General features: G+C 59.6%; 2 protein-coding genes across 8 annotated transcripts; one reads left to right on the plus strand and one right to left on the minus strand.

The window, feature by feature from the left end:
• The first annotated feature begins 168 nt into the window (after positions 1 to 168).
• Positions 169 to 2,750, plus strand: LOC136302661 (fumarylacetoacetate hydrolase domain-containing protein 2-like). 3 transcript variants are annotated; one of them, XM_066206139.1, is made up of 8 exons: positions 169 to 247; positions 832 to 1,013; positions 1,430 to 1,646; positions 1,720 to 1,779; positions 1,861 to 2,023; positions 2,262 to 2,370; positions 2,443 to 2,530; positions 2,627 to 2,750. In XM_066206139.1, exons 2-8 carry the CDS (start codon positions 835 to 837, stop codon positions 2,687 to 2,689), a joined length of 879 nt encoding a protein of 292 aa, XP_066062236.1. In that variant the 5' UTR covers positions 169 to 247; positions 832 to 834; the 3' UTR covers positions 2,690 to 2,750. The 3 variants fall into 3 exon arrangements, with proteins under 3 accessions (XP_066062236.1, XP_066062235.1, XP_066062234.1); XM_066206138.1 differs by having other exon boundaries at positions 211 to 251; XM_066206137.1 differs by lacking the exon at positions 169 to 247 and having other exon boundaries at positions 275 to 1,013.
• A 3-nt stretch (positions 2,751 to 2,753) lies between these two features.
• On the minus strand, positions 2,754 to 10,620 carry LOC136302644 (glycerol-3-phosphate acyltransferase 2, mitochondrial-like). 5 transcript variants are annotated; one of them, XM_066206110.1, is made up of 22 exons: positions 10,397 to 10,620; positions 9,634 to 9,707; positions 8,902 to 9,018; positions 8,750 to 8,823; positions 7,705 to 7,815; positions 7,399 to 7,527; positions 6,614 to 6,713; positions 6,398 to 6,531; positions 6,221 to 6,320; positions 5,931 to 6,137; positions 5,618 to 5,716; positions 5,333 to 5,418; positions 5,153 to 5,247; positions 4,976 to 5,046; positions 4,457 to 4,715; positions 3,879 to 4,027; positions 3,709 to 3,786; positions 3,502 to 3,627; positions 3,302 to 3,422; positions 3,138 to 3,198; positions 2,980 to 3,035; positions 2,754 to 2,903 (listed from the first exon to the last, which is right to left on the minus strand). In XM_066206110.1, the coding sequence occupies exons 2-22, from the start codon at positions 9,646 to 9,648 to the stop codon at positions 2,755 to 2,757; spliced, it is 2,337 nt and encodes a 778-aa protein (XP_066062207.1). In that variant the 5' UTR covers positions 9,649 to 9,707; positions 10,397 to 10,620; the 3' UTR covers position 2,754. The 5 variants fall into 5 exon arrangements, with proteins under 5 accessions (XP_066062207.1, XP_066062206.1, XP_066062205.1 ...); XM_066206109.1 differs by lacking the exon at positions 10,397 to 10,620 and having other exon boundaries at positions 3,148 to 3,198; positions 9,634 to 9,991; XM_066206108.1 differs by lacking the exon at positions 10,397 to 10,620 and having other exon boundaries at positions 9,634 to 9,991.
• Between the last annotated feature and the right edge of the window lie 54 nt (positions 10,621 to 10,674).

Genomic DNA, 10,674 nt, shown 5'->3' on the forward strand with positions numbered 1-10,674 from the left:
CGGCTAGCAGTCCCAACTTCTGTGCCTGCCCCACTCCCTATCCCGTTCCCATTCCCGTGGCTACGCCCCTCAGCCCTCTCCTCTCATTGGCTCTCGTTGGATGTTTGGCCACACCCTCTTCACGCTCCCATTGGGCGGCTTGAAGGAGGCGGGGTCTCGGCGCGGAGACCTCCTGGCAGGCGGGGTGACACGTGATGTGGGTGGTGCCGGGGCCCGCAGCGCCCCCTAGCGGAGCGGGGGAACAGCCGTGTGTGAGACCCCCGGGACCCCGGGATGGGGGGAGGTCCCTGGGAATGGGGGAATCCCCTGGGTCGGGGCTGGGGGGGACACCCCTTGGATCGGGGGCATTCCCAGGATCGAGGCTGTGTGGGATAAATTTGGGGATCCCTGGGATCGGAGCTGTGCGGTATCGGGACTGTGCGGAACTCGGGGTGAGGGGAATGTGGGGTCGGTGGAGAATCCCACGGAATCGGGGGATTCCTTGGGATCGAACTGAGTGGGCGAAAAATGTGGCGGAATCCCCCTGGTCTGGGTTTGTGCAGGATATGGGGAATCCCTACGATTGGGCTGAGCGGAATCGGGGTGGGGGGAATGTCCTCAGGGATCGCAGCCATGCGGGATCAGGACGGCATCCCCTGAGACTGGGGGGATTCTGGGGATCGCGACGCTGTGGGCTTGGGGGAGCGACCCTCGAGCCCTGGGGTTGCGTGGGATCCGTCGGGGTCGGGTCTAGGTGGAATGGGGGGGAGGGATCCCCCGGGTGCCGGGATTCATCTGGAGGCGGATCTGTCCCGGGCCCCTCCGGCGGGATCCCGAGCTCCGCTGCCGCAGGGGATGCGCACGGCGCTGCGGCTGGTGCGGTTCCGGGGGGCCGCGGGCGGGACGCCCAGGCTCGGGCTGGAGGAGGCGCCTGGGGGGGACCTGGTGGATCTGAACGCGGCGGAGCCGGAGCTGCCCCGATCGATGCGGAAATTCCTGGAGATGGGCCCCCGCGGGCTGGCGCTCGCCCAGAGGTGGGTGAGGCTAAGGGTGGGTCCTAAAGGTGGGTGCTGCAAAAGCCGGCTCCCCTCCAGCGGTGGGTCTTCCAAAAGGAGAGGGAACCCCGAAGGGGGATATCCTCATGGATCCCCACAGGAGTGGCCACCCAAATCTGCATGCTGCTTTGGATGACCCCAGAGTGGGTTATGGTTACCCCCAACAGCTGGCTCCCCAAAAAGGTGGGCACTCCAACTCATGGGTAACCCCCAATGATGCGTGACCTCCAAGAGTGGCTGACCCCTACAAGTGGGTCCCCTCAACTGTGGAGATCCCCAAAAGGAGAGTACCTAAACTATAGTTGTCCCTTCTGAATGACCCCTCAAAAGTGTGTCCCCTGAGAAATGGGTGCCCTAAAGTGTGGGTGATCCCAAGGGTGGATCTGTCCCCACAGAGCACTGGAGTCGGGGCAGCACCGGGTGCTCCGGGTATCTGCACAGCTGCTGGCACCTGTGGGGGACCCCGAGAAGGTGATCTGTGTGGGGCTCAACTACCATGACCACTGTCAGGAGCAGGGTGTGAAGGTCCCCAAGGAGCCGCTCATCTTCAGCAAGTTCCCCAGCGCCATCACTGGGCCCTTTGATGACATCGTGCACCCCCAGGACACCAGCGTGGGTACCCCGGTACTGACCCCCACAGCTCCCCAGGGGAATGGCCCTCCCAGCTTCCCTTCTGTCCCCACAGGAGCTGGACTGGGAGGTGGAGTTGGCTGCCGTCATTGGGAAGAGGGGGCGAAACATTGAGGTACCCCCTGCCCCGGCCCCTGCCTCACTTTGGGGGGTCTGTGGGAGTGTCCCCCTGTAAGCAGGTTCCTGCTGTCCCCAGGAAGGGGCGGCACTGGAGCACGTGCTGGGCTTCACGGTGGCCAACGACGTGAGCGCCCGGGACTGGCAGATGCGGCGAAACGGGCGGCAGTGGCTGCTGGGGAAAACCTTCGACACCTTCTGTCCCCTGGGTCCAGCCATTGTCACCAGGGAGGCGGTAGCAGGTGGGACAGGGATGGAATGGGCACAGAATAGGGATGGGACAAGAACAGGACAGTGATGGGATGGGGACAGGACACAGATGGGATGAGAACACAACAGGGACAAGACAGAGATGGGATGGCGACTTTCTCAGCTGCCACTGGTGCCACCACAGCCCCATGTTCCCCATTACCCCATGTTTTTCCCCAAGGTGGGGTCACAGTGGCACTGTGCCCATGTCCCCCATGTCACCTCCCACAGATGTCCACAACCTGTGGATCCGCTCCAGCGTCAACGGGCACCGGATGCAGGACAGCAACACCCGCCACCTCATCTTTGGGGTGCCCACCCTTGTTGCCTGGGTGTCCCGGTAGGAATGGTGGGGGGAACGACAGACTCCCAAAGCCCAGGGGGCCATGGCTAACACCTCATGTGCCCCCAGGTTTGTGACACTGGTCCCTGGAGACATCCTGCTGACAGGGACCCCTGCAGGAGTGGGTGTCTTTCGGAAACCACCCGTTTTCCTTAAGGTGAGGGGAAATGGGGGCTCAGGTGGGGCTGGGGCATGAGTGGGGACACAGTGGGGACCTCACTAGGGACAGATGCCACTGTGTCCCCCCTTGCAGCGTGGTGATGAGGTGCAGTGTGAGATTGAAGAGCTGGGCACCATTTGCAACCGGGTGGTCTGATGGTGGAGAGACGCCCTAGATCCCACCTCCCCCCAACAGGGTCAATAAATCCATGAGCCATTGGGTCATTGTGCCCTGTTTATTGGGTCTTGGGGGGCTACAGCTGGGTGAACTGATGGATAAAGGCTCCCAGCTTCTCCCGGTTGGAAGCAGACTGAAAAGGCTGGGAGAGCTGCAGAAGCGGTCCAGTGGGGGTCCGCAGCTCCTCCAGCACCTGGGGGGAACAGGGAGGTCAGGAGGGAAGAGAGGGGGCAGCAAAATGTTGGGGGGGATGGAGGAGCTGTTGTTACCCCTATGTACTTGAAACTCTGCAGGGAGCTCAGGGCCAGGCTCCTGTCGGGATACCCTGTGGGGAGAAAGAACCCGAGGGAACCCCCAAAATGCCACCTCTCAAGAGCCCTTAGCCTGGCTTGGGGGTCACCGACCCCTAAAAGCAAGACCTCCCCACCTTGACTCACCATCCTCATCCTCGGCCAGGAATTCCAGCAGTGCCTCCACATAGTCTGCCTCTGCAATGGGGAGGGACATCAGATCCCACGTCCTGGGGGCTGCAGCCATGCCTCAGTGGCCCCAGGGAGTCCCAAGGGGGCCCCTGCTTTGGGGGGGTCCTACCAGGCTGGGGCCAGGGGGGTCGCTCCAGGAATTGCACAGCCCGGTCATAGGTGTGCAGAATGGGGCTCAGGAGGCGGCAGAGGAAGAGGAGGAATCCAGGGAAGCCCTGGGGCTCGCTGAGCTGTGGGGGATACACAGCCAGATTTGGGGGAGACCACCCTCCCCCCAGCCCAGGGGGCAGTGGGGGAACCCCCCAGTACCTTGTAGCACTTCTTGGAGACCCCACGCTCGCTGTCACTGTCGCTGTCATCAGTGAAGGACCCAAAGGAATGTCCCCGCAAGAAGTGCCGGGGGCCCACGTCACAACCCCCACGCTCACTCTCTGGCTATGGGGACAACAGGGTGTCACCTCACCTTGAAGCCACCCTGCCTCTGTGACCCAGGAGAGGTCTTGGGCTGTCACCCACCTCCTCCTCCTCCAGCAGCCCCCCAAGGATGAGCTTGTCCAGGATGTCCAGGCTGTGGCAGTCACTGGGCTGGCAGGGCTGGGGACACAGGAAAAAGGGTGACAGGCCACCCGTGTCGCCACCTGGAGCCCCAGAAGTGGTGGGGATGACAGGCCACCCCGTGTCCCCACCTGGAGCCCCAGCAGGGTCGGAGGCAGCAGCTGCAGCAGCTCTAGGATCTTGCGAAGCAGCTCGTCCCGGCTCAGCACGATCCTGGTGAGGCTGGAAGGCGGCCCCAGGATTGGCAGCACCTCCAGCAGCAGGGCACGGATGGCACAGGCTGATGGGACAGGGGTGTCACCAGTCCTAGAGTCGCCAAATACCCCAGTATCCCCAATCCCTAGTGTCCCCAACTCCCCAAGTGTCCCTGACCTCTGCCATCCCCAATTCCCCCCATCCCCATTCCCCAGTGTCAATAATCCCCTGCATCCCCAATTTCCCCAGCGCCACTTAACCTGGTGACACTGAATCCCCCAATATCACCAATCTCCCTGGCATCACCGATTCCTGGTGTCCCAAATCCCAATGTCATTGACCCCCACAATATAAACAATACCCCGGTGTTCTCCAAACTGAAGCCATCACCTATTCCCGGTGTCACCAATTCCTCCAGTGCCTCTAAGCCCTGGTGTCACCGATTCCCACGGCATCCCTGTTCCCTGGTGCCACCAGTGTCACCCCGTCCCCACTCCCCGCTGACCCCACTCACCGCCCACGGCCTCCCCAGCCAGGTGGTGCCGGACACCCCCTGCCAGCCGCCCCAGCCGCGCCCGGGCCGAGGCCTCAGGGGGCCCCAGAGCAGCCCTGGGGGGCCCCAGCAGGCGCAGAGCCAGGGGTGGCCGCAGCTGCCGCAGGCTGTGTCCCACCAGCGCCCGCAGCTGCCCCGAGAACCCCACGGCCCGGCCCCGCAGCAGGAGCTGCTCCAGCAGTGCCGAGAAATCCCACATCAGCCGGGGCAGCAGCACGACCTGGCGGAACACAGGGGGATTCTGCTGGGAGTGCTGCTCTGAGGGAAAGAGGGGGTGATTCCCACGGGGAATGCTGCTCTGAGAAAGGGTGAGTCCCATTAGGACTACTACTCCCGGTTAAAGCAGGGTGATTCCTACTGCAACGCTGCTCCCAGGGAAAGGAGGGTGATTCCCACTGGGCATTGCTGCCTTATGGGGAGGGGGGAGTCCTGCTGGGAATGCTGTTCTGAGGAAAGGGAAAGATGGAAAACTTATCCCACCTCCTGGTGCCTGTAGAGTAGCAGCGACGCAGTGATTCCCACAGCTGTGATGGCAGAGCAGGCACTGGAATCTGCAGTGGGAGAGAGGGATTTGTTATCTGGGGGGATGAACCTCCACCCCATTCCAGAGCAGGGAATGCTATCCCAAGGGATGTAGGGACCCCCTGGCCCCCTCACCACTCAGTGCGTGCAGTCCCAGCGCCATCACCAAAATCTCCTCTTCAGTCCCCAAAGTGGGACTCAAAGTCCCCACATTCCCAACATCCAGTGGGCTGGGAAGTCAGGATGAGAGGGGTGAGGAGAGAAGCCAGGAGCAGAGATTCAAGGGGAAACACTGCCCGAGGCTCAGCTCCTCACCGCCTGTCCAGGATGGCGGGAAGCAGCAGCTGCTCTGGACGATTCCCTGTGAGGACGGGCCCAACGAGGTTGTTGTCCACAAATTCCTGGGAATGAGGATGTAGGAGCCTGTGGGTGCTCACAGCCTTCAGCACCATGAGCTCATTTGATCCCAGGGCTGGGAGGAGCACAGATTTCCCCAGAATGGATTCACTCAATCCCCCCAGATACCTCAAACCCCACCAACATCCCAGGAATAGTCTCCCAGTGCTGGGATGGATCCAGGGGGATCCACAGCTGCCGTACCCGTAAGGAGAAGGGCTGAGAGAAATCCACCTGGGCACATCCACGGTGCCAGCACAGGGACTGGAATGCTGCCCAGAGACACGTGCCAATCCCGAGGGGCTGACAAGAGATGGCATTGGGGTATTAATGGCAGATATGGGGGGATGCCACTCCCCAGAGATGCTCCCAGAGATCTGGGGTGATGCTTCTCCCTAGGGATCTTCACAGAGATTTAGGGGAACAGTGCTTCCTAGAGGTTTTGGAGAACACTGATCCCCAGGGACAGTGCCAGTGATTTGGGGGAACACTGGTGATCCCCCTGACCCCCTCTCACCGCTCCATCCTGCTCCACTCTGCCAGGAGCCATGTCATAGGCAATTCCCACTGGGACGACAAGGATGTCGGGCACAGCTCCATCCCGCAGCGCCCGAAGCACGCGGAGCAGCCAGCACCGGGCAGGGTCTGCCAGCTGCAGGGAAGCCAGGGGCTCCTCCAGGAAGAGGATGAGGGGCTGGCGGCTCTTCAGCACCTCCTGGATGTACTGGGGAAAGACTGGGAGTACTGGGAGCTGCCAGCACCTCCCCGAGCGCTCCAGAGAGATTTTTCAGCCCAAACTGCACCTACCGCATCCAGCACAGCCCCTGTGAGCCCCTCATCCTGGTCACTCAATGTCTGTGCCATTCCTGAAGGCAGGAAAATCCCTCCCAGGCGTTGGAGCAAAGATCTGGAGAGAGAAAGACACCGTGGGCAACGACTGCATCCCCCTGGATCCTCTGGAAACATCCCACAGCGCTGCCTTACCGGAGGAAAGGGCTGGGCCAGGCGCCCACCGTCACCCTGGGCGGCCCGATCCCCTGGGAGAGGAGGACAAAAGACAGGAGCATCCCATCCACCTGGGACTGGTGGCTGCACAGGAACACCAGCGGCACCTCAGGCTGCAAGCAAGGGATCCTGGGGTGAATTCCCAGCGTTCCAGGGGCTGAGAGAGCCCAGCCAGACTCTGGTGGGGCTCCGTACCGTCCTGGCAGCTCGCAGCACCATCTCCAGCTGCCCCCAGTGCAGCTGCACGCTCAGGAACAGACGCGTCAAGAGCTTGGGGAGCAGCCAGTGGCACAGCCTGTGGGAAAACTGGGAATGAGAAACTCTGCCATGGATGGAGCTTCCCCAAACCCCCAAAACTCTCCCTGCCTCAGTTTCACCAGCCCACCCCTGCTCAAAATTCTCACTTTTATCACATGGGAAAGGTTACATGTGATGAGACATCCTCCTTTCCACTGGCAACCAGAGATGCCATTGAGAATCCTGCATTCCCTCCATCTTCCTGTCCCATCTTGGGATCCCAAAATGCTCTTATTCCATTAGGAATGTCTTATTCCCTTGGGAATACCTTCCGTTTAATGGCTCAAAAGTACTCTTTATTCCTACTGGATCAGACAAGCAATGCAGCCCTGGATTCCCAGTTGTCAGTGCTGGGATGGGAAATGGAAAAGGAAAGGGAAAGTTTTCTCTGCTTCCCTCCTTCCTGCAGGGTTTGGATTTTGCCACTCCAGCTCCTCAAAAAGAATTGGGGGAATGGCGCAGGAGCTACAGAGGACCCTAAGGGCAGCCAGCCAAAGGATCTGTGTGCAGCTCCCAAAGGATCCCAAAATATCCCCCAAAGTATGCCAGCACATCTCCCAAAAGGATCCCAGAAAACCACTCAAGGGATCCACGTGCATCCTGCCAAAATCCCAAAATATCTCCAAAAGTATCTGTATCCATCCCTCAGAGAATCCCAGAATATTTCCCCAAAAGATCTGTACCTCAGCAGCAGAGGGGAGAGCGGGGCCTGGATTTCCCCCAGGATCCGGCAGATCTCCTCCTTCCAGCACCGCTGGGATCCCTCATCCCATCCGGATCTAGGGTCCTGGCCAGAGGTAGCATCCTGCACCCTGCGGAGAGAGCATGGGAGGGGGGAGCACCCCAGCATCCACGTGTTGGGGTCCAGAGAGCCTCGGTGGATTCCAGGATGACACTGGCCTGGGATCCAGGGACAAAACAGGATCCCCAGGATTGGGCCCCTCCTGGGCGAGGATGATCCTGGGATGGTCCCAGCAGCTCCCACCCACCTCCTGCTGCTGCAGATCCGCACTAGGAGCTCCCTGGGGGTCTCCGCTGGAATTTTCCATTCCCAGGCTGCAAGGAATCCACAGACCCTCCGGACCAGCCAGCCCCGGAACCTGGAGGGGACACACAGTGACATCCTGGTGGGATGTCTGGGGGGGCTTTTCTACCAGGATCAGAGCCCCCCAGACGGCCTCTTTGCCAGATTCAGGACATTTCTCCCCATTTCACAGCTGGAAATGTTGAGGCACTGGTGAATGGATGTTTCAGGCTGCCCAGCAGGAAGGAAATCTGGGATTCAAACCTGGGATTCCCAAATCACAGGAATTTCCCAACCTATCCCTAAATCTGCACTGAGGGCAGGCTGGAAGGGAGCTTTGGGACATCCCAGAGTGTGCAGGAAGGGCTGGAGAGGGAACTGCATTCCCTGTGATCTTGGAAGAATGGATTCTTCCAAGTGTTTCAAAGCTGACACTGGGAACATTTGGAACTGAATGGAGGATAATAATCTGATTTGGGAAGAAAAAAAGAAAAAAAAAAAAAAAAAAAAAAAGAAAAAAAAAAAAAAAGGCAAAAAAACGGATAATCTAGGGATTCCTCCCTAAAGGGGAATGGAGCAAAAGCAATCTGGCACCTCAAAAATGAAAATAGCTGGAAATGGCTCTGTGGCAGCTCCTGCCCAGAGGAAAAGGGAGGATAACCACAATTTTGCCTTTCCTGGTATTTTTCCTTCCAGGAGGAAGTAGCTGTTTTCCCTGAGAGCCAAAGAGAAGAACAACCCTCCACCTCCACATTCTTCCTACCAAGATTCCATTTGTTTTTGCTCAAACAAATGAAGGCATGACCCCCAATCCTCAATTCCATTTCTAAAGCACAGCCCAAGCCCTCGGAGACACCACTTCCAGCCTCCCAAAATTGATTAATGAGCTTGGTTTGCAATAATGAAGAACCAGGGAGGATGGAGAGGGATTTCCCATGGGCATTTTGGTGAAATGTGGGGGCCAAAGTGGTTTTCCAGGTGTTTTCTGCACAGAGCTCATCCATCCTCACCGTGTGTCTGTCTCCCTCACACGGCTGACATCGCGGAACCCAAGAGCAGCAAGATCCTCAGGATAGAATCCATCCTGGCAGGAAAAACGGGATCAATCCCTGCTAGTCCGGATCCTCGGCATCCCAGGATTCAGGATCCCAGACTCTCCTACCCAGCTCCTGGGGGTGCAGGTCTGGCAGCAGCGCCCCGAAACTGGGCGGTGGTATTTGCCCAGGAATGGGATGAAAACTTCCAGCTTTGGGCCCGAGTGGCTGATCCATGTTTGAATCTGAGGGAGGAAAGAAAAATGGGAAGGAGCGTCTGGGAATGTGAAGTGTGGGTGGATACAGCCCAAAACCCACCTGTGATGTACGGGTTTTCAATAATGGCAAGGAATAAAGGAATTTTAGCTGAGATAAGATGGTGGCACATTTTGATGACTGTGTGGACCTGGATCAGCCTGGAGGTAGGGGAATCAACTTGGTTCTGGGGGATCAGCACCCTGGCAGGATTGGGCACTGGGTTTTCTCTCCCTCAGAGACACAGATCCAGTGGGATTAACCCAGATCCAGTGGGATCAGCTGGGAAAGATAGGCCTGAGGGGGCTCAGTGGGATCTGGGGAGACCCCCTCATCAGCCCTTTCCACCCTCACCTCCAGAGTCAGGGGGTACCCTGAGACACTGGGATTCCAATACTTTGGCCTTCAAATTGGGATCCCCCCTCCCTTTCTGAGAGGTGGGGTTAAGAAATTTTATTTCCTAAAAAAAAAGAAGGGGAAAAAAAAGCAAATTTGGTTTAAAATGTAGCTGGGGGAGAGAAGAAGAAGGAGGAAAAAGAGGGGATTTGGAGGTGACCCATGAGGGGCAGGCTGGTGGCACAGAGGGTCCCTGTGGTGTCACATACCCTGGGGGGTGTCATGGCTGGGGGGACACCCTCAAACTGGGGAGAACTGGTGCTCGAAGGTCCTGGGAAAAATCCTGGAGACACAAACAGGTGGAAAGGGGAATTACAGGAGATTTGGGACACACAGAACAGGGGCAGGGAAAGGGATCCCATATGTGCCCCTGGAGGAACCTGGGAAGGGGGAGTAACACCCCACAGCTCCTATGGAATTGGGGATTATGGTTTTTTTTGGGGGGTGGGGGCAGCACAGCCCACACTGACCCTTCACACTCTGCATCCCCTACAGGATTTGAGGGCGATAACACACCCCACATGGGCCCGCCAGCCCGCCAGGCCCGAGGCGTGAGGGCAGCATCCCCCGCACAGGCCCCACAGCCCCCACGGAGCCTTTGGGTCACCCTCAGACCGGCCCCACCGCCCCCTCGGCCCGGGGGGCGCAGCCCCACCGTCCCTGCGGAGTCTCGGGGGTCACAGGCCTCCCCCCGGCCCCCCGGCCCCCCGACCCCGGCCTCGCTCACCGCAGACCCCGCACTCCGGCCCGGCCGGCTCCGCCCCCGGGCGGCCCGGCCGGAACCGGCCCGCCGCTCCCCGGCCCCACAGGCAGCGGGGGGATCCCCGTCACCCCGAGGCCCTGGTCCCTAACACCGCTGCGTACGTCAGCCCCAGCCCCGCCGTGGGCTCCCGTCCCTTGCCCTGGGCCCTGTCCGCCCCGGAGCCTGTCCTCGGCCCAAGCCGCCACCAGCCGCGATGCCATCAGCCTCACCGCGTCCCCAGCCCTATCGCTCCCACACCTCGGAACCCAGGGAGCTGCAGCGGCCTGGAAACACCACAAAGGCCCCGATTCACCTGCGGAGGGGAGGGGGCCTTGCACCGCCGGGACCACGACTGGGAGCGGTACCCGGGAGCTGCGATAAGGGAGGGGATGGGAATGCCAGGGGAAAAGGGGGAAAACAAGCAAAAAAAAAAAAAAAAAAAACAAAACAAAAAAAAAACCAAAAAAACCACCCCACACCAAAATACCCCCCCCCCCCCCCAAAAAAA

The sequence above is a fragment of the Chamaea fasciata genome, unplaced genomic scaffold, assembly GCF_029207755.1.
Source record: "Chamaea fasciata isolate MVZ Bird 193981 ecotype frontalis unplaced genomic scaffold, bChaFas1.0.hap1 SCAF_30, whole genome shotgun sequence".
NCBI lineage: Eukaryota > Metazoa > Chordata > Aves > Passeriformes > Sylviidae > Chamaea > Chamaea fasciata.